Below are 22,583 nucleotides of genomic sequence, written 5' to 3' on the forward strand. Positions count from 1 at the left end.
ACAGACTGTCAGGTGCCATGGTTCCCACTCCCTGACTTTACATACTCACGTGGCATGTGGATCCAAACTTCTGGCTCCTTCTCCATTGCTCAGGACACAGTGCTTAAGAAATCTGGGTTTTGTGGAGAAGAAAGAAGGAGGAAAGGAGAGGGGGGGAGTTTTGAAAGCTGTTCCATACTTCATCGTCCCAAAATGGATCATTTTAAGATTTTGCTCAGCGTCACCCTGCCTGGCATAGAGACGACCAGCTTTGTACTGTTCAATGGAAAGGGAAACAGAACGGAAATTAAATTATAAACAAGGCACTATCTCTGCTGTGGCAGGCTAAATCTAAACTTTAAGGCAGGACTGTCAGATATCTGTCCCATGATGCCAGATTTTGCCACTGTTTGGGGGGGAAATACTATATAAGTGTTGCTGAGCTTCTAATTCCTATGAAAGTAAGAGTACCCATTGTAGTCTTGGAAAAGACCATCTTTAATTATAGTCAGTGGATTTAATCCTTCCCCTGAATTTGTTTATATATATACTTCACTGTCTTTTCTATCCACCTCTAATTACAAGGTTTCAGTGACGGAGGTGGAGACGTACAGCAAGACATTCAGAGACATGTATTCTTAATTACTTTAGAGTGATTTCTTCTTCTTTTCCTTTGGTGTTTTCACTTGGGGCCTGAACCAGCCTTTGGTTAGTTCGAACAGCCACCCTGCTGTCATCCCAGGGCACCCCAGTTGTCTCTTTGGAGGACATCTCGCATATGTGGTAAAAGACAGCGACACCAACCACATCCGTTCCCCCAGAAGCCAGTTAACTTCCCTGGTGCATGCTCAAGCCACCACCATACGCTCGTCCCTCTAAGATAGCCACAAAGCTCTGGTCGGTGCAAGTGCTGAGGAGGTACTCGCCGTGGTGAAACCAGAAGTAAGACTGAAGATTCTGATACTTACTTTCCCAGTCAAAGCTTAAAACTTCCTAACTCTGAGAACGAGAACGTGATTGTTTAGGTGCTGAAGTGGAGGTATAGTTGCCTTAACTCTGATAAAAGTTTTAAGGCTGTGGTTGGAATCACTGTTGTTTCTTTGGTGCCTCATGCACGTGGGGATGTGGAGTCCCTGCAGTGTTTATCAGTGTAGTTAAATTAGACACTTGGTATTTACTTGGCATTTGGATATAGAGGTACAGTAGACAGACAATAAAGCCCTGCTCACAGGTATCTAGTATTGGCAGATGTTAATGCCTCACACTCTTAGCTTTACTTGCAGGGAAAGGCTGCTTAAATCCAACTGTCTGCCATCCCAAGGCCCTGCACTCAGTGTGTGACGGCAATGCATGGTTTTAATTTAGCTAAAATAATTCAGCTTGACTTGACTCTCCTTTAATTTGGCATCATCACACAGTGGTGCAAAAAATAATAAATCTTGAACACATTTCTCCCCTCATTTCACATACGTATAAAATAACTAGGTCTATGGGGAGTTTCAAAATTGGGCAGGAAAAGCTGGCTAGGTCTTTGCCGTGCTCTCTTCACTTAGTGCTGTGCTACAGCTCAACTTCTCTAGGCTTCTCTAAGCATTGCAGTCACAACCCCCCTCCCCCTTTTTTTTTTAAGATCCTTCCTGTTGGCAGCTGTCCTGAAACACGATGTTCTTGCTGAGCATTTTGATGTGGGGAAATAGTCTGATAATTAAAGCCGGTTTCAAGGCATGAGCTGATTTGTAGGCAGTGACTTGCTCTGCGGTGTTGTCAGTGGCTAAACATGTCGTTTGTGTGTGCAGAGCCGTGCTGCACCTTGTGGCATAAGCACCACGTAAGAGGAACGTTTATAGTCCCCGGAGCCACTTGTGGGGGAGACTGACTGCATCCTCCGCAACCACCTTTTGGTGAATGGTTAATTTGTGGAAAATTATAGTTATCATCCTGTTTCCCCTTGCGTGTAAGCCCAGTGCAAACCCGTTGTTGTTATGGGGCTTGTTTAAATAAATGCAGTGCTCTTCAACCTGTGCTCTGCAGTCCTGGGTAAGTTACTGACCAGAACACGGCGGCTGGAAGCACAGCTCTTGCAGAGCTGCAGCCCCATGGTTTGGGCTTGGGTTTGCTGTGCAGCTCTGCTTTGCAGTGCTCCCCCCTCCAGCCAGGACCAAAGCAGCGCTGCGCTCACTGGAACGGTGGTGGGTCCTAGTCCGCTCTTGGGGTCTCGGTGGGAGCGTGTGTAAGCATGTGTGGACCTCCCTGTCACGTCCAAGTGGGAGTTCAAACTGCTTGTAGTGCAGTGGCACTTCCCTTATCTAATTGGGTCTGTCGCTGTTCTGAGGTACCAGACAAACTTCAAACCGTAAGTCTCCCTGCAGTGTAATCTAAGAAAGTAGAGTGCCAGTAAGACAGATGGGTTTGAGAGGTCTAATTTAGGAGGACTACTAAGTTGCAACGTGTGTGTTTTAATGTGTGAAACAAATGGGTGGAAGGCTGGATGAATGAAGTATTAAGGAAGTTTATTAAAAGCGTGGTTGGTGAGTTTTTGTGGATTCTGTATACAAGTGTGCACAGTGGTGTTTCCATCACTTGTGTGTTTCCCTGCATGGCACTGTTGTTCATCTGCCTGCATTAGGTAGGTACTGTGTGAAGCTGAGCTAATACTTCTAGTTGGTAACGCCTCTCTTCCTACTGCTTAAAAGCGTTTTGAGAGGTAAATGTTAAAGATAATCAGTAGATAACAGGGCTAAAAACAGAAGACGCCTGAAACAGAAATTCCTTTTCTACAGGTGTAAGAACTGTTCCTATTTGTCTGACATTGAAGGTTTAAAATACAGAAAACCCTTTTTCATAGATGAGCACAACCTGAAAGCTGAAATGCTAAATATAGGTTGGAATCTCCTTTTTTTTTTTTAGCAGAGGAAAAGAAATCCATACAAGGATTTACCCATAAGGGTAAAACCTTACTGCAGGGGATTTCAACTCTTTCCATAATGTCTGGTTTCTGTTGCCTCACGTTCTTGGATGGTCAGAGATTTTACTGCCTCTGGTCAAAGGATGGAGAATCCTATACATGTAAATTTGAGATGGTCACCACCCAGGAAAGACAAATGGTATCCAGCTGGCCTTACGTTTGCTTGTGATGCTTTTGGGAATCCCTGTATGGCTTGTACATTCCTATTGACGTTTCCTGTGAAGCACATCTTAAATTTCTGTGTGTTGCCATTGCTTATCGCCAAGACCCCAGACAATGAAGGGCTGTTAAACCTTTCATGGCTGCTCTTCAAATAAGAGCAGTTAAGACGGGGATGGCTTGGGGAAAGCTGTGAAGCGAAGCCTGGCTGCAGGGAGGAGCCTGGAAAAAAACACGGAGGAGATGTGGGTGGTCAGATATCAGTCCTGCAGCTTGCAGTACTGCCGAGCCTGAGGCTGCAGTTCCCCAGCAGTTAAAACTGATACCAGTCAGAGCTGCTGGTGTCCCACCTGCTCCAGGGTCCTGCCGACACGGTCCTGCCTGCGCACTGCTTTGCAGAAGTGCTTCTCTGAGCTGGTGAAGGAAAAGGCCTGGCTGGAAACCAGCCGCTGCGTTTTGCTTTTGCCTCTTGCTGCGTTTGTCTGCAGGCAGTTTAGGCACGTGGGTGAGCGTGTGGTGGGGTGGCACTGGCAGGGGAGATGCCTGTGACACACCTTGTACTTGCTCTCTGCGGTAGGAGGAGAACTGGAGTGTGGTAAGGTTGAGGAAAAGCACGGAAACAGCCACTAACATGCCACAAGGCTTTTACATCTACATGCCTCTGGAACCCTCCTCGGTCTGGCTGTCTGCTCCTGCAGTCAGATGCACTCCTGAAGGGACAGATGTGGGTGATCTGACCAGCCACCAGCTTCTGAGGCTGTGCGGTTGGGGGGTCTTATGCAGGTGGTGTCCAGGTTGCTTTACAGGGTGATTCCAGCCCAAAGCAAGCAGCAGGAGTTGCAGTCATTTGCCCATCTTTGCTGCTGCCCCTGGCTTACAGCAGTACTTGGGCCACCAGATATCACTCTTGGTGGAAACTGGAGCTCAAGGAGCATGGAAGTTGTCTTGTAGGTGTTTTTGAGAGATGAAGAAATGTGATGGACATGCTTGTAATTTAGGATAGGCAGCTGTCATTGCACTCAGCAGGGAGCTGCTGGAGGGATGGGGAAAAAAGGGAGGACAATATGGGCAGCAAGGTTTGCCAGGCATCCCCTCACTGTGAGGCCAGCAGATCTCCATCTAAGACCAGACAGTACTGACCTGGTCCCAGGTGCATCCCAGCTGCTGTGGCACGCTGCTGCCAGGAGGCTTAGCTGGCCCAAAATGGATGTTTGTGGCACTGCAGATACTTCCTCCACTTAGGTCTGCGGAAAGGTGTAGGAGTAAGTTCTAGTTTTGTGCATGTGCTGTAAAAGGCAAGCAAGCTGTGACCTTTGGGAGGCAAAACACCAAAGTTGAAGTGTGGTGCCTGGGCTTAACAAGTGGTCTGAAGTGGCACAAAGTGAAAGTAAATGAAAAGCACTGTGAGTGCTGCAGTGTACGTTTATATACAGAGAAATAGAGAACTTCAGTGTGTTCCGGTGTGGTGAGATGCACAGAATGTTGAAATAGGAAGCAGAGGTTTTCTTCTGTTGTCCTCAGTGTTAGAACAGCACCAGGCGCTTCAGAGCAGTATTCATGTGAAAACTTACAGAAGACCAAGGTCACAGCAGGACGGGCTCTCTGAAGGCACTGATGGTAGGATGCAGCCATTGCCCTTGTAAGCAGCTGATGTCTTGTGTTGGGATACTTCAGAGGTACCCTGTGCCCACCAGCTGTCTGCCTGGTTTTAATTTAGCAAAACAGATGCGTAAAAGTATTCAGCAGACTGAAAATGCATCTAGAGGATGAAACATAGTTAATACAAAAGCGGATAAAGCAGGCGGTGGCTCGGGTTGTGGGGCTGCTGCTTTTAATTCACTAACAGTCTCTGCAGTTAGGCACCCACAGCTTGCTTTGCCAGGCTTTGCTGCAGAGTTTAGGTGTTAGGCACGGGCAGAGAATGCCATGAGGAACAATCCTTGGGTGAGTCTTCACCCACAGCACAAACTTTGTGACTTCGTTCTTAATGTGGAAAAAGCCCCACAACTCCTCTTTTGCAGAATGCTGGTGTTTGGCTCAGCTTTTCTTGGATGCTAAAAAGCCAAGAGGTTTGCTGGGAGGGCGCTGCCGAGTCTTCTCTTCTCCCGCCGGGGCGCTCGGCTGTTAGCAAGTGTTCACCCAGCTCCAAGCAGTCGGCACGCTGGGTGCCTCGCCATGGTACAGTGCTTTAGTACTAAGAGGTTTTCTTTCCTTTTCACTAAAGCAAATTTGTTGTGTGGTTGAAACAGATTGTGCAGTGCAAGTAGGAGCTAGAGCCTCTTTTGGAATAAACAATGTATTTCAGGTATCCTTTGTAGAGCAGAAAGTATTGCAAGTGTTTCTGACTGAAATCAATTTGGAAGAGACAGAGTTGTTGTCTTCCATTGCATTTAATACTTTGCTGATATTTTGCTAAAGATATGCTAAATTTTTCTGGACCATTAATAAACAGGTTTCTATAGAACCATTTTTATCTAATCAAATTTCTACTATGGAAATTTATATATAATCTCTTCAAATGCTTTTGTAAACAAATGTATTCTAACTAGTACAGGATTGTCTTTGGTACCTTATAGAAGTATTGTAGAGCTGTAAATACATAATTACTGACATGAACTTGAAGAAAAGTTTCAGCTTAAGGAAGAATGAGGCAAGGATGCTCTTTGCAGAAGTACCAGCTTCTACTGAGCAGAGTGGGGTATGTAAATACCCCATTACCTGCACTGTATGTGTGGCCCTGGTACCGTTAAAACCATTTGCAGCAGGAATCTGTCAGTGCTCCAGTGTCTGACTGTGCACAAAATAAGAAGAGCTGAAGCCCGTAAGAGATCTTGACTTGCTGTGTCAAGCTCTAGTAAGAAAGGGCTGATGCTGGAGTCAGAAGACGGGCAGAGTTCCCCTCTGATTTTACAGAGGTTTTACATTCGGGCAGGTGAACCCTGAAGTTGCAATGGGGAATTTTTTACTGCTGGTCTGCCTTTCTTAAAGCCTCTGAAGTAATGATAAGTTTACAAGTGATGATGCTGCCTGTATTCATCCTGACCAGTGCTTGTCACAACGGATCCCGAGCTTCTGTGTTTGCTGATTCTGTCTACAACTTGAGTGCGCCCGGTGCGCAGGTATTTGCATCTCATAAATACAACTGTGAAGAGTCTTCCTGTAAAAACACAAGCGTCTTAGGGTTGCAGTTAGCGCACTTCTATATTTTATGCTGAATTTCATGTCTGTAGAGAGATAAAATCACTTTTCTTTATGGACAAAACACAGCCATTAGTTCACCGCAGCGGTCTGACCCAGAGCTGTGAGCTCAGCCCGGATCGCTTTGGTTCACAGTGTACCTGGAGAACATTTGACTCCAGAAGTGAATTTTTGGTACAGAGATTCTTCTCTGACTTTATCTTATGTATGTTATTAAGCCAGATTACGCAGTCATTATGCAACAATGAAAAATTTAGTAGCTGCTCTATATTTAAACCTTTGTGTATTAACTTCATTGCACAGAACCAGGACTGGCATAGGCTTGAGTGTGGAAAAAAGTGTGAAACACGACCGAAGGGCTTTGAAATGCTTCGGTAACTCTGTCTTCCTCTAGATTTATTTACAATAGGTTTGTATTCTTTGAAGTGGGTGTTTTGTTTGTGTTGGATTTATACTGAACTTGCCTTGCGACAGGGTCTGAGGGTGGGTTTCGGCGCTGAAATGGTTAACGTGCAGAATGATGGATTTTGACTTTTTGCATCAATTTCACATATATCTATTGTTCTCACTAGTGCGACTTGTGATGATTGCACTTCCCATGTCATTTGAGTGTGTGATCTGTAGTGTCCTTCGCTTTTCAGAACATCACCAAGCAAGTATATTTAGCAGTTGATTCTAGCGTATGTCAACCTCCTGTACAGACAGCTAGTTTAGTAGACTGAATTTGGGACATCTGAAATACAGACACATGTTCAGCCACGCACATGTTTTTAGCATTAAAGTATCTTGCAGAAAGCACAGTTGGGGCCTTCTTGTGAGGCAAGCATTGTTTCATGCCCATACGTGCTTCAGTGATCTGTTACGGTACAAGAGGTACGTTGGGCTGTGGGTGTAGCGGTAACAACACCCTGTCTAACCCAGCCAACTTCTGCTACAGCCAGCAGGAAGGGGAATTAAAAGCATACAATATGGTAATACAGACATTGAGTGGCTTTTTGTCCAGGTCTTGGCCTTCCAGATCCTTGCTGTTCGTCAGTGGGAGATGCTGCAGCCGTAAGATGCCCACCATTATGGCCAAGAGAGTCTCATGTCTTGACTGGGCAACCTGCTAGTGGGAGTGAGTGGGTGTGGACCAGAGCTGTTCTGGGACTTCCCACGGGATGACAGACTCTGCTGATATGGAGAGTTGCTCTTTCTCTTCTAGAGCCAGTTTGCAGATGGGTGTGTGTGAGAGTCACTCTTCTAATCTGGAGATGTTGTGGACTGAGACCTTGAGGAAATGCCCTACTGAAAAATATGTTGTCCTCATTGCAACTCATCAAGTAGTTGTAGGAATTTCATGTGGAATTGCTGCAGTTTCCTGGGAATGAAGATTATCCAGTGTGAACAATAGGCTTTTTGCTCCTGCCTCCTCATAGCTGAGCACTGGAGCAAGCTGAGCAGCAAGCATTGGAGCAAGGCTCTGAGGACCAGAGTTAGTGAGCGGTCTTCAAATGGATGTTCTCATACCGCAGGGAAATTCTTAATGACACTGTGTTGCTGCTTTGTCCCTCCAAGACGTGGGGCTCCAGGGTTCATTTTGTCCCTGCTTCTGAAGTACCCGCCAGTATTGCCCATCACAGCTTTCACGTATTCAGAACCAGTTCAAGGGAATTTGAGCTGGTGGTGTCTTTGTTGTTACGTTACCTCGTTGTTACATTAGCTGTCAACAAGTTAGATTCTCCTTTATGTGAATGTGATGAACCACCCGACCGCTGTGGAACGCTGACCGAGTCTGTGAGCTTAGTAATTAGTTTCTATTATGCATTACAAGAGCCATAATGCAGATTTATAGGGTTGCATTGTCAGCTCCCCTATGGGGAAACACTGAACTCTTGAACACTTGAAACCCCTTTGTCTTCTGGATAAGGAAAACACGGTGAATCTGACAGGTCACCCATGCGCCTTTTTTCTGCGCACAGGGCCGTACCCGAAACGGAGAGCTGCAGGTTTGAGGATTAGGATTTTGGATGGCTTTTTTTAGCTTGATACCTTCCCTGTTAAATTCAGTAGCAGTGACGAGGGGGATATTTCTGTGCATCCACATGAGGTGAGAAAAGTGCCCACTTCTGCAGGCACCGGTGTCCTGGCCTGACACCACGCTTTCTGTGAGTGAGGGTGTAACAGTTGGGTATTGAAGCTGGAGCAGAGCGTAATTACCCAAACTTCAACCACACTTCATGCACATTTCATCGTTAACCCCGTTGCTCTGAGACCAGGCTGCTATTTTGCTTATTTTCTAGGTGGAATTTAAGGCATGAGCTGCAAAACACAAAGCAGCTCCGGCTGCGATTACCTCTGTGGGTGCCTTTCCCTCCTCCGGCGGTCACCGTCAGCTGAGGAACCACAGAAACTGTCAGGTCCCTGCAGAAAAAGAGAGGCAGTAGTGCTGGCAGAGTCTGTACGCGACAACTTCTCTGCTGTGAAGCTTCAGTCCCCTGTTCCTGCTGGTGTGATCTCTTAACATAACATGCCTGAAATGTTTTCTTACATTCTTGCAGTTTTTTCTCAGATGTGCAAGATGAAAACTGTGGGATATTTACTCCGGTCCCACAGGGGTTGTGGCAGGCTGGTGTTCTTTTTCTTGCATTCACCGTCTTTGCCGTCGATTGCGCTGTTCTGCTACAGTATTTGAATTAGCCACAGAAACATGCCTGCATTTTTGTAAAGATCTATGTAAAGCTTTGAAGTCTTTAATGGATTCATAGGTGCTGAGTAACTAAATGAAAGAAAAAGTCCCTTCAAAAAAAGAAGTTAAGTTAGAGCAGATCTTTTAGTAGTAAGGGTATTGGTTACATTTAGTGTTACCAGTTGCTAGTGCTGAGAACGCCTTAAAGCTTTTTTCTTTTTTAATACTTAGCTCTTTTTACCTCTTCTCAGTGATAGCTAAAAATACTCTTCGTAGCTTCAGACCCATGTTCTTCATGGCACTTTACTCCAAAGTCCTGCTTTACCTGGCTGGCAGATAACTTAAAAGAATTAGTACTTTAAAGAGACACACAGCCGTGCCCTCTGGATCTCAGCTGCGCTTCTGTAACCTCCCCAGCCGATGGCAAGGGAGTGCACTGAATCCTTATTTTCTCCCTGCGGTAAGCAGACTTTCTTCAGATAGTAATGGAGGCAGATAAATTGAGTATGCAGTCTGGCTTCATTAATGTTTTCCAGGATTAATACTAAGTAGATCTCAGATCAACAGCTCTGTATATTCCTTATCAGACTTTTAATTACTGTGCTTATATTGATAGTTCCATTTCAAGGTATTTAACTCCATTTACTACTTGGATGCTATTCTTGTCCTCTTCCTTACCACATCCTCCTTATCTTCAGTCCCCTCTTTCTTGTCAGCTGTCTAAATACAGTTGCATCCAAGTTGTGCTGAGTGACGCAGATGATGGCGTGTGTGTTTACAGGCCATTTTAAACCCTAAAAAGATTCATTTAATTCAGTCCCTGAAAGTATTTATTTATTTAAAACACCAAACCAGCCAGATAGTTGTTAGAGATTACAGACACAGAAATAAAAATTCACCAGATTAGGATTTTCTGTATAAATACCAATAGTCCCGAATTCTGGCATTTCACCTTTGGGGGGTCTCCTTACGTTAGACTCTAGTTTAAATTCGCAGCCAGAGAGGTGCTCTGCAATCTGATGGGGCTACTTGTGTGAATATTTGCCTCAGTCTTTGTAGTTATTGTTTAAATAAAAGCATATAGATGGTTACATTTACAGCCTTGTATTTAAAAACAATCTGCAGACCTAAACAAGAATCTGTCACCAGTTTTCCCTGGAGAATCACATTTTCACTATTATTTCTTTCTTCCCCAAGTGGCTTGAAGAAAGAATTAAAATTTTATAGAAATGCTTTTTGAATTCCTGCCTCATACATTGCTGATTTCTAGGCAGCCCGAACTGAACGCTGTGAGTGTGTAGTCATTACAGTACCGTATTTTAATTAGATTTTATTTTGCTTTGGGTTTTTTCCCCATTAATTCTCGAGCTGCTTTCACATTACACTAATCATTCCAATTACACGTATGTAATTTGTCATTTGGCGCATATTAAGTTCTCTTCAGCTGCATTTCAAACACTGACGCTGAATTCTTGTTCTGATCTGCTTGTTCAAAACAAAGTTCATTCCTGACCAGGAGCCTTAAATTTCCTGCAAAGCTTGTTTCCTTCGTGCAGCAAAGAGCAGATTCGGAAAAGATGATTATTCATCTCCCACTTGTGACCTGCTCCACTGATGATTACTGCTTTGTGGGGGATGTAGGCATGCCTCAGGTCATCGCTTTGTTCAATCTGTAACAGGCTGGCAGAAAGGAAGATGTTAGAGATGTTGCTCGTGTCAGTGCTCCTGCATCCATTTCTATCTCATCAGAAAACCAAAAGGTGATTTCCCGTGGGTTCCTGTTGGAGAATTGTGCACTAGGACCAGGAGGGATTTTCTTTTGGTTTTAACCACAGAAACAACACTGGTGCACTGATGCTGCTTTGCCACTGCCTTGTTTTGGATAGCTGAAGCAGCTGTTTCATGGGCTGTTGTATTGCCAGCCTCTCTCAGACAGCCAAAATGTTTGGAAACCACGTATCTGTAGAAATATCCCTTTGTTTATCCTCTTTTCACGGATGGATTTGATGTTGTTAGTACAGGAGAGGGAGTTGAGTGCTACTTGGAAAGGAATAATGGAGAAAGCAGGACCCAGTATGGCTGGAAGCATTTTCTCTTGTGTGTTTATAGTAAAGGTTGTCCTGGCTGTGCAGTGAGAGGGGGAATGTCTTCTTCTCAGGGGATCTGTGGGTCAGCACATGGGAGGAGAAGGGGGATTGGGACCTTCCTCTTACAACACATGGATAAAAAAAATGGCAGGAAGCAGCTCAGAGCTGTGCGTAGCTGCCTGGGTGCCTTTGCCACGCACAGCAGGAGTGTGTCTGACTGCATCAGGAAGGGCAAATGCGGAGGGAGAGGGGAGTCGGGGTCTGCAACCTCCCTGCTGCCTCCCACCGCTCCCTCTCTGCCTGCACAATTCACTGGGTTGGAGTGACGTCCCAGTTTTTCTTCCTTACCCAGCCCTGGATTCAGCCCGGACTTCCCAGATCTCTGAGCGTACTCCCCCTTCGTTAGGATGGGACTGACCAGCCTGAGCAAACCGCTTTGCAATATAGGTATGAGACTCCTCTCTGCATGTGCCAAGCGGCATTACTGCGTTTCAAGTGACCTTTCGGTCTGAAACCTTGCCAGAGGGAGGGGAGAGGAAGCCACCGTTGAGTCGAGTTCTGCAGAGATCCTGCACGCAGATGGTGTTTGCATATAGGATGTGCTGCTCGGGTGCAACCCCACTACAGCGCGCTGTGTTTTGTCTCGTTGCAGGCGGGCTAAACTCCGGCTATATTTGGAACAGCTAAAACAGCTCGTGCCGCTCGGGCCCGACAGCACCAGACACACCACTCTAAGTCTGTTGAAAAGGGCGAAGATGCATATCAAGGTAAAAAACATCATCCTTATTTTCATTCCTTCTGACACAGAATCTTCCAGAACGTGTATCTATCCACAGAGGGGAAGCTGGTTTTTGCACAGAGTCCATACCCGTGTGTCTGATCTTCTGGATATTTTGGCCTTTGTTAGTTGCAAGATTTCAGCCACGGATCAAGGTTTTGTGCTTTGCAGTTTACCCGGTGGTCTCAGGTGTATAAACCAGTGATTTTGTGATTTCTACTTAGTTACTAATGGTTTACACTCTTATTAAAAAATCAAAACTTATCCAAGCTGTTCTTTGATGAACATACTTAATTTTTTAGGAGTGAGCTAGGTAACATTGCACTGTATTCATTGCAGTGTAGAAAGCCAGAGCCATTCACAATCGAAAGACCTAATGGGGTCAGTGGGGTTATAGCTCCTAGTAACTCTTATCCCTCATCTTGATGACTGGATCCTGGAGTGTTCAACAGCAATTTGAAAGAAACCAAAACCAAAATACAATCTCCTGTTAGTTGCTACTCCCTTGCATATTTCATGGGGGTAACAGTTTAAAACAAAAAAACACCCAGAATGTCACCTGTGATTCAGGTTGTACATTTGCACAGATAATTCAAAGGAAATGGCTCCTCAGGCCTCCTCCAAAAACACTTTCACTCCTGCTGTTGGAGTGCTGTGGGAATGGGGTTATGTGCAGAGACAAGGTTCAGAGCAGGTTTGTGCTGCTGCACCCAGGACTTGTTTTTTTGGTTTTTTGGGTTTTTTTAGTGCTGTAGGGAAAAGGGTCAAGAAAAGTGTCAGGAAAGGTTGAACACTGCCAGTAATCTTGCAATATGTTGGGAGAACAGCCTGCTGTTGTACAGCATTAAGATTCACTGCAGCAGCAGAAAGTGGTGTAATTCGTATGAGGAATTAAAGATTATTTTAAGCAGAACCATTCTTATGAACAAGTTCACTGAGCTACTTCTTCAGCTCTTGTAAGCACATTTACTCCAGCTGGGCAGCCCCTGTTTTTCACCATTTGAGATTTTGGCCTCTTGTTTATAACTCAGGCTAAGACGTGTGAAAGGCACCGCATGTGGTTTTTGTCTTGGCCTGCCCCCCTCTCACGGGCTTATGCGTACACATTGAAAAACTGTTTTTACAAGTGGCAAGTGTGAGAGATTAGCCATGTAGTTACCGTTTCAGCTGCTGATAAAAAAAGCCAGGAACAGATTCTTTCCGAGTCTCCTGTGCAGGGTACCAGGCACTCATTTGCTGAAAACTGAGACTGAGGTTTAGTTTTCTTTTTAAGATTTTAACTGGACCGGCCCTAACCGGGCTGCCACTTTACTGCTCCTCTGTGTCGGGTCAGCTGTGTCCCCGCTGCAGTGCCAGACCGTGCCGGTGCCGCTCTGCCGTTTCTAATACCGTCACTGGGTTTGAACGTTTCACACGCACACCCCCTCAGAGTTAAACTTGCCCTGAAAGATTGGATGGGTTTGAGTCTCCTGGTTATGAATCACTGAGTTCATTCCGAAAATAGTTGTTAGCGTTTGGGATTGCGGCCAGGAAAAGATAGGAAAAGGAAATCTGATCAATCAGGCACACTTGGTTTGTTTTGTGCTCCTGGATGTACCAACCCCTCTTCCTATTTTAAAACATGGTGTATCCTGGTGTGAGATGTATCCAGGCAGTGTGTTGGCTGGAGGAGGCTTGACCTGAGCCAGGCTGCAGAAGTTACATGTCCTTCAGCCGGGAAGCTGCCTGGTTCAATAGTGCCACTTACCTTTTCAAAGCAATACTTTTGCTTTCGGGCTTGCATTGGGACGGCAAAATCTCTGAAATGATTTTGCTTGTGGTTTGCTGTGCGCTGTCCCACCCTCCTTTCCTCAGGAAACCAGTTCATTCAGACGGTAGGGAGGAATCCTCAGCAGCTGCATTAGCTCCTTGCGCATCTCCTGCATCTCCGCGGCCATGTGAACGCGGCTAGCTGGGAAATTCAGTCTTTCTGATAAACGCCTTTAATGCTGCAACCTGCACTTCACTGCATCCGTTAGTTTCCTTTTTTTAGATAACACAGGGTGTTCTGATTCATGTGCCCTTCCTGCTTTTGATCCCCTCGCGCTCATTACGCTTTCTTCGCTGATTATATAGTCAGATTATTTTAAATGGGGATCAGTGATTTGGAAGAGGGTTCAGTTAAGATCGGGAAAGGTCCTGTGTCTGGTACCACATTTGGACTGGCAGTGCAGCACATTTTACCGGGTGGGAAACATTCTTTTTATTTCCAGAATTAATACCTTCATTCAGGCAGAGGGGAGATTTCTCGTAGATGTGTGGAAGGATCCTTTCACAGGCTGTCTGCTGGGAAGCTTTGGATCAATGCCACTGATTTTGTAGGACATTATCATAGAATTACCATATTTGCTCTGCAGAACAAATAGGGGGGAGGGAGGGGAAGGTGGGGCGGGGGAAGGCAAGAATAAAGAGAATTGTTAGTAAATTCCTCCTACTGTATATAATTAACACTGCTTGGTCTTAATGAAGCTTTTTAAATGGTAAAAGTTTCCATGGCCTGTGGTAGGAGGGAGAGCATTCAGGAGGCTGGTGGTGGTTCCTTTGTGGTGATAAGTCTCTTATTTCACCTAAGGAGGCTTTATGTTCTGACTGAAACCTGAGCGGTGCTCTCGTTATCAAAGATGATGCCAGTTTTGCCTGACAAAATGATTTAAATATTCCCCACGACCAAGGCAACAGTAATTCAGCTTTAGCTGAGGAACTTCTGCCAGGGGCAAGAGTCTCGGAGGGATTTATCCCGCTCCCCCTCTGTATCTGTGTGTCTTATTGTGAAACAAATTTAAGTGTGGCCCAGCCTGCTTAAATTTTACTGAACTCTATAAAATGGTAACACAAAAATGAACATTTTAAATTTAATATTTAATCAATAAAAATATCTAAATTGCTTTATAATTGCTGTTGACAAGAAAAATCTTATCTTGCTTCTGTATTAATGTCAGTAAAACCCATTGGCTTACCATCTTTCTCTCCCTTTAAGAAATTGGAAGAACAGGACCGAAAAGCTCTAAATATTAAAGAACAATTACAGCGGGAACACCGCTACCTCAAGCGCCGATTGGAGCAGCTATCTGTGCAGGGCATGGAGCGTATCCGCACTGACAGTATGGGATCAACAATATCCACTGACTCTGAACAAGGTAATTGAACGGGGGCTTCCCAAGGGGAGGTGCAGGAGCAGGAAGGAAAAGGGAAGTAGGGAAGCAAGCAAACACTATTTACAATTAAAATCAGGCTTTCATCAAAAGCCAGACCAAATAGTTCCATGATGCAATTTGCGGAATAAAAACCTGCTGCATCTTCTTTACATTCTTTAAAAAATGCTCATGAGGTTATTATTGTTAGTTTAAGGGTTTTGGCTGTGTTGATGGTGAGGAAGATGGGGATAGTTATTAGGCAGTAAAGGTAGAAAGTTAACAGAGCTAGTTTGGGATTGTAAATTAGGATAATGGTGATCCATCCTAAGTGGGAAGTGGATGAAAAGGCTAGGATCTTTCACAGTTGGGTCTGGTTTAATCCTGTTCAGCCTCCTAGGGCGGCTGAGAGGATAGTTAGTGTGGTTAGTAAAGTTGGGTTGAGTGAGTGGGATACTAGTAGTAGGATGGTGATTGGGGGGAGTTTTATTATTGTGGACAGGAGAAATGCAGTGACAGGGGATGAGCCTTGAAGCACTTCTGGGAATCAGAAGTGGAATGGTACTAGACCTGGTTTTATTGAGATTGCTGTTGTTAGTAGCAAGGAGGCTGTTGGTTGGGTTAATTGTGTAATGTTTCATTGACCTGTATGTCAGGCGTTGATTGTGCTGGAGAATAGTAGTAGTGTGGATGCAACTGCTTGGACTAGGAAGTATTTGATTGCTGCTTCGGTGGCTCATGGGTGGTGGGATTTTGAAATGAGGGGGATAATAGCTAGGGTGTTGATTTCCAGCCCGGTTCAGGCTATTACTGAATGGTTGCTTGAGATTCTAATTGTTGTCCCTAGGATTAAGCTCATGGAGAAGATTAAGTTTGCCTGTGGGTTCATTAGTGAGGGAGGGGGTTGAACCATCGTTTTTTCTAATCAATTTTGAAACTACTGATACTGGGTGTATTTTTGTAAGGCTACTTACACCGCATGTGGTTTTGCCAGTTTTTTAAACCATTACTGTTTAATGTTCCAGAGGGTTAGTATATTTATTGGTAAGGCTGGCATAATATCTTCTTATTGGAGGGTAAAAAAATCCTACTGGTCTTGATTCATTTGTATGAATAAGTTAATTCCACATCATTTCCACATCATTTATTGTGAAATTTTAAAATATTTTCTGTGTAACTGTTGCCAAGTGTTCCCTGAATTTGGGTCTCATGTAGGAAGGAGCTCTCTGAGCTGTCTGTCATCATTTCTTGCTTCCTCGCTGGGAGTTTTCCTGTGCCTGAGCAGGCATGGTCAGCACAGGCTGGCTCTCCCAAGGCCAGTGGGAGACGAGTTGTCATGGTCGCGGTGCAGCCACCGGTGGACAGATGGCTACTGCATGGTCACTACCAGCCAGCACCTGTATAGGCTGGAGTTACAAGGAGCGATGCTGCAGTATTGTGGCCGCTGAAAGTTGGGGGTTTGAAGTTTGTTTTGTTTGGTAGTTTGGATTTTGTTAAGATCAGTGTCAGGTTGGAGCAGTTCTGTGACAGCGCTTGGCATCGATGCTGTGCAGAGTATTTTTGTGGGTGAGGACAGAAGGGATTTTAATGCTCAGGTGGGCAAGACGAGCCTTTCCTCAGGACTTACTATTCCTTGTTGGGGTTTTTTTAATTACCAAAAGTGAAGTATGATTCCGGTTTCACTTGAACATTGATTGACAGAGGCAGTACTGGCCCATGATTAGTGGCTGCAGCCGCTGCCTTTCTGAAAATGTGCCTTCTTATCTTTTCTTCAGAAGTAGACATTGAAGGAATGGAGTTTACTCCGGGTGAAATGGACAGTATTGGAAGTGCCAGTGATGCTGAAGACCACTACAGTTTGCAAAGCGGTTCGAGTGACGGAGGTTACACACATTCCCGCAGACTGAATGCCAGGCTCTCATAGTGCCTGAGTGACTCGTTCAACTCAGGACCATCTGACTGAAGCACTTATATATGAATATTCCAGAGGTGTCAACTGCCACTCTTCCGGGAAACCCCAACCACAGTACTCTGGCATGGAGGTTTCTTACCCACGGTTCCCTGCACTGTAACCACAATATTCGATATTGTAAATCATGGGTTTGCTGCAGAGAACTGTGGTTAGGTACAGTTGTGACTTAAAGCTAGCTTGATGTAGCCATACTGCAAATTAAAGAAAATAAATGATGTCATTCCATTCGAGAAGTATTAAATTCAAACTGTTGGAAGCACGGTGTAGGGGAGTTTGACAGTTGTTTTGATTTTTGCAGAAACCATTTTCAAACATGGAAGAATAAGTGGAATCTACAGTGTGTTAGTGATTTGGAGATACGGAAACCTAAACCTACTTCTTGTGGTGTTTTTTCACAGAAAAACAACCAAACCAAAACATATTCAGCGGGCTCTATAGAATAAATTCTTTCAGCAGTTGTCATTTGGGTGAAGCAGGCAGATAAATCTTCAAGTCTCAGATGATCTTAAGAAAAGGTCATATTTACAAGTCACTACTGTACTTCAAAGCGGGGAAAAAGCCAGCTCTAATAATGACTTCATGTGGGATGATCTCAACTTTCTTTTGCTTTTTTGTATTCAATATCCAACCAGCAGCAAATCATTCTGTCCGTGTTAACCGGAGTAGTAGAGAGCAACACTGCAATTTTAACCTGTTTTCGTGGGATGGATGACATTTGAAGCATTTCAGTGGGTTTTTCTGGGTTTGGTTTTGTTTGGTTTCTTTTTTTTTTTTCATTTCTCTGTCTGAAGAATACAGCACTCAAGCAATCCAGTTTGTGATAGTTAATCTTTCCTTGCCAAGGAAATGAAATCTCTGTTTGCTTGCATTTTTTTTTCTTTTCTTCTATTTACACATGTCAATACATTTTTATGGAAGGCATGGCTTAAAATTACAGTATTCAGCTAGAAGATAATTAATCTTTTTTTTTTCTTTTGCACACTATAATTGCATTTTCTATTCTTTAAAAAGTGCAAAAAAAAATAAAATGTATGCTGTAAAACAGCAAAGTTTATTTAGTACTCATCAAGCTGTTCAGAACATATTTACCCAAATTGTAGCAATACTATGAAGATGTATTTTAATACAACTTCTGCTTAGTGAAGTCATTAGAGCTTGGCTTGCCGGGTAAGAAAAAAATGGACCAGTCTTTGCATTATCTGTTTAAAGAAGGTCTTTTAAAAAAAAAAAAAAAAAAAAAAAAAGAAGGAAAAAAAAGAAAAAAAGCTATAAACACTTTTAGGGAAGTGATTTTAGCAAGTGTAGTCTATATTTCCTGTAAGAGATTTTGTATTATATTTTCCTAAATGTTCTCATTTACTTGTATAGGGAGGGGAATGGTACAGACCCAGACCAGAGTCTCAGGGACTCTTCACCTTTGTCATATTGTGCCTTGGTGACCATTTATGTATGCCTCTCCTTTTCATTGTTTAAAGGACAACTAAGCTTTGTTTCCAGACCCTCTCTTCGAATGGTCAGTTGTCCACCTTCTTACGGATGAAGCAGAGAGGTGCATTTGTATCTTCACCCTCTCACAACTGATTCAGTGTGGCTTTAAGTAAAATCATAAGATTAGGTTTTGGTGTGAGGGTCAATTGTCTTTGTATAAGCCCTCCCCTGAGTTCTTCAGCACCCGAATCTGTATTTTGTTAGTTTATAAAGTCAGGGTCTCTGTGAGACCAGTGCTTGGTGGCTAGGGAAACACAAACGTGCTGTGTAAGGCTATGGGATGTCCGAGTGTGGTGCCATTTTTAGCATTCAGATACAAGACCTCATGACAGACTGACCATAATGATCAAAAACAAAGATTCAGTTGTTCTTTCAACATCGACATACGTGTCCTCCCTTTGGCTCTTACAACACGGAGTAGAAATATGAATACATTTTGTGGCAGCTTACAGATCCTTGTTTGCACTCTCGCTTACTGCTTGGAACTTGCCAACAAGGAAAACGTATATGTTTAATTTACATAACCTAATGGATGGCCACCCCTACTTTGGCTCTGGGGAGGGGCCTAAGGTTATAAACTCTGGCAGCTGAATAAGAAAACAATTAACCTTTTCTGTGATGCAGGTTTTGGTATTATGTTCTATACACCTTGCATATTACTAAAATCCTCATTGTTGGGGAAAGCACACAGCAATATACTCATTGTGTGTAGCTGACAAGCAGCAGAAATTACTAGCTCCTTTGGTGCATATGTAACTAATTTCCAAATCATGGAAAAAAAAAAAAAGAAGAGTTTACTTTAACACACGACTGTTAACAGGAAAAAAAAAAGGCTAGTATATTGTTGCTGTTCATTTATTATATAATGAACACATTCATGAATTGTAAAGTGTTTCCTTTCATGACAAGCAGCTCTTGCACAGAACCTCCTAATGAAAAGAGATTTGAAACTTACAGAAGGAAAACTGAGATTTTTAAATTGAACATTATTGTACCTTAGGTCAACCTGAAATTTTCCTTTTAAAGATGAATGTGCTAACTTAATGAGTTCTTCCACGCTGGGTATCCATGGCTTTGTAGATCTTATATTTTCAATAAAAATTACTCGAATAATCTTGAGTGGAAATAAAAAGGGTTTATTTGTTTTTCCTTTTTCAGTTATTACAGCTGGGGGCTATTACACCGGTAAAGAAAAATGATACCATGCTGCCTGTGTCATTCTCCCTCAGGTGCAGCCCGGTTTAAGGTGGTATTTTCAGGCAGAGCCCCCTGTTCTGCAGCTCGGACCGAAGCAGCCCGGCCGAAGGCGACAGCACAAGAGAGTCAAGTGTGGGGTTTGGGTGGCCGCCTGCCCCCCCGCACAAAGCTGCGGTCCAGCCCTGCCCTGGCCCACCCAGGCTCCGGGTCACTCGCCCGCTGCTGAGCAGCCAGCGCAGCGCTACCTGCAGCCACGGCACCCTGGGATGCAAAGTGCGCTCCATTTTCCTTCATTTTTCCAAGCTGGATATCTGTGTGTGTGCTGCCTGTGCGTGTGCATGCATGCATGCATCCGTCTGCGCGCGTGCAACTGTACCTGTAACCACGGCGGGACTGCGAGCAACAGAGCGCTTGCTGCGCGATTAAACGCTACCGCCGCCTTGGCAGCCCTGCCGCCCTGTGTCGTGACCATGCTTTTAGCAGGTGAGGAGGTACCGCTGCTCTACTGCTCTGTCTTCTCTGCCCTTGCCCCATGGGAAGAGGAGGAGTGGGGACAAGGCTATTACAGGGCTGCTTGGGTTTTTCCTCTGTGGAAAAGGCTCTGGTGAGATGAAGTCATTGCACAGGTCTTTTTATGGAGACGGAGAGGTTTGGCCCGTTTCCTGGTGGGAGAGGAAAGGAAGGGTTTTCCCTTGCGGCATGCGGGTGTTGGGTGGATGTTTGCCTCTTCGCTGCTCCTGGGATTGTTCTTCCTCTAGCTCTGTGAGTATGGTCTCTGCCATCACAGGAGAGGGGCATAGAAAGCCCCAGCCTAAAGCTGTTAGCTTTTTTGTTCTCCGCTGCAATCCGGAGGCTGAATCCTCCTTTAAGCATACCCTCTCTTTCCCAGCATGTACACCTGGCCCTCTGCAACCAGTTTGTGTATCTTCTGAAAAGAGCAGGGCTTGGCCAGTACAAACTCCACAACATGTTGCTGCTCAGAGCATGGCTCCTGTCTTGTCTTCTGCTGAAACAAGCTCGGTTCAGAGTGAGGCCTGTCAGATGGGAACTGAGATAAAAATGTCCTCAAAAATCCATCAGAAGGTCAGAGTTTTACATTTGGTGTTTACAGACGAGTTTCTATCCTGAATACTAATGTCTTTGGAGTAGAAAAAAAAACCAAACTGAAATCCAATAGCACTTGCTTATTAAAGAATTTATACTTTAACTTAAAGAATTTAGACTTTTCCCAATTTTAACCAGTTGTTGTTGGTTTGACATAGGTAAGTCAGGGGTTCAGCTATGCCCCCCACACAGCCTAACATCATTTTGGAAAAAAACCCCAAAAACCAAACAACCCAGAAAGTTACTACTCTTGACCTACAGGTAACTTACTGTGATAAATCCAAAGTTTTCTGAGCATCCTGCTGTGCATTCTGCATACCCTGTTTCAGTGGATGAACTTGAAGTGCCAGAACTGGGAAAGGGAAGGAGGTGAAGTTGTGTGTGCTGAGTTCAGCCTGCTGACCTGCTCTGGCTTGGAGCCCCGGGGCGTGTTCAGCTGCAGGATGTACTTCTGCTTTTCCTGGCGGTATTTACAGCGGTCTCTGCTACTGTGACAAGTGATCTCTTTCACCATCTTGCCAATGTTCTAGCAGGCTGGTAATTACTGGTGAAATTTTTCGTCCTTGCAGATCAGCCCTGTGGGAAAGATACTCATTTTTTAAAAGAACCACATCATTATAGCTTTTCATCAAGGAATAGTAATTTTATACACTTTATACATTTTATGAGTGTTGATAAAGGAATGTCTGCAAAACAAAATAACCTTTCAAAAACCTGGGGTCTCTTATCTGTGTTTTACTACTAGAGGCCATTGTTTCTGTGTGTGGTAAGAGCCAGTAACAGTGTTGATATTTATTCCCCTAACTTGCACTTTCCAAAGCTGGTGGAAGGAGAATAGAATCCCTTTAGATAACTTTTGAGGAAGAGTTTTACTCCCCATGACTATTGATACTCATGAAATGCACTGTTCTTAATCGGTAGCTGCAAAGGAAACATGCAAGTGTGTTGTGTAACGAGAATTTAAAGGCAGGGGATATATGAAACAAGACACCAGAAACCATTTGGTCACCTTGGCTGTTGTCTCTACCTGCAGTGTTGTAAATTAACCCCGGCAGATGGGGAAGCACGTCCAGCCAGGGCTCGCCCTTGGCAAAGCAAACCCGAGGTGTGTGAGGATTTCTTCCTTCCATTTCGCAGGAGAGGCGATAGAACCTGGCGACACCCGACGTGTGCCGGTGGCAGGGGCTGTGCGATGGGGGCTTCTAAGTGGCGGAATTTTGGTGCGCGTGAGGCACTGACAGAGTTCTGCTGTTTATGGGTCAAATTGTTACCTAAAGGTGCGGTTAGTGAGTGGGTTCTGTGCGGGAGCAGCTGGGTCCCTGAGCCAAAGAAGCAGCTTGTGGCCTGTGAGGTGTATGATGCTGTACAGGTTCATTTGTGCACACCCACATGGTGCTTGCTATGCTCCGTAGCACGCAGAGTGTTGTGTCATATCATTACCTCTTCATAATACATACACAAATTCTTACACCTTTTTATTCTGGTTTTTCACATTTTTTGTTTTTTAAATTTTCAGCATTTGGTTGTTTTTTTTGTGCATAGTGTTTCTTTCCTCTGCAAATCTTTTCATATAGGCTTAATGACTATTTCTCAAGGAGCTCACTGAGTTTTAGCAATTCAAATTAATAGTACGGTATGAAGGTTGGAGTGCTATTTAAATTAAACTTCTTTTACATATGTTGGCACAGTGCAACCCCAGTAGTCATTAAAGTTATTTGTCTGTAACCATGGGTGCCGTATAAATTTCCACTAGTACATTTCTGAAGACAAACCAACCTGTAAAACAAAGTGCAAATTGAAACGCATTAGTGTCTGTTC

At 44.2% G+C, this 22,583-nt stretch overlaps 1 protein-coding gene across 1 annotated transcript in view; it reads left to right on the forward strand.

Annotated features, from left to right (window-relative positions):
- MXD4 (MAX dimerization protein 4) overlaps window positions 1-17,448 on the forward strand; it is a 36,224-nt gene extending 18,776 nt beyond the window's left edge. The window contains exons 4-6 of the mRNA XM_084266845.1: window positions 11,709-11,823; window positions 14,851-15,010; window positions 16,780-17,448. Coding sequence (XP_084122971.1) covers window positions 11,709-11,823; window positions 14,851-15,010; window positions 16,780-16,928 — 424 coding nt within the window. The 3' untranslated portion in view covers window positions 16,929-17,448. The remainder of the gene's footprint in view (window positions 1-11,708; window positions 11,824-14,850; window positions 15,011-16,779) is intronic.
- Window positions 17,449-22,583: the final 5,135 nt, after the last annotated feature.

Source organism: Gallinula chloropus, assembly GCF_964237585.1.
Source record: "Gallinula chloropus genome assembly, chromosome: 7".
NCBI lineage: Eukaryota > Metazoa > Chordata > Aves > Gruiformes > Rallidae > Gallinula > Gallinula chloropus.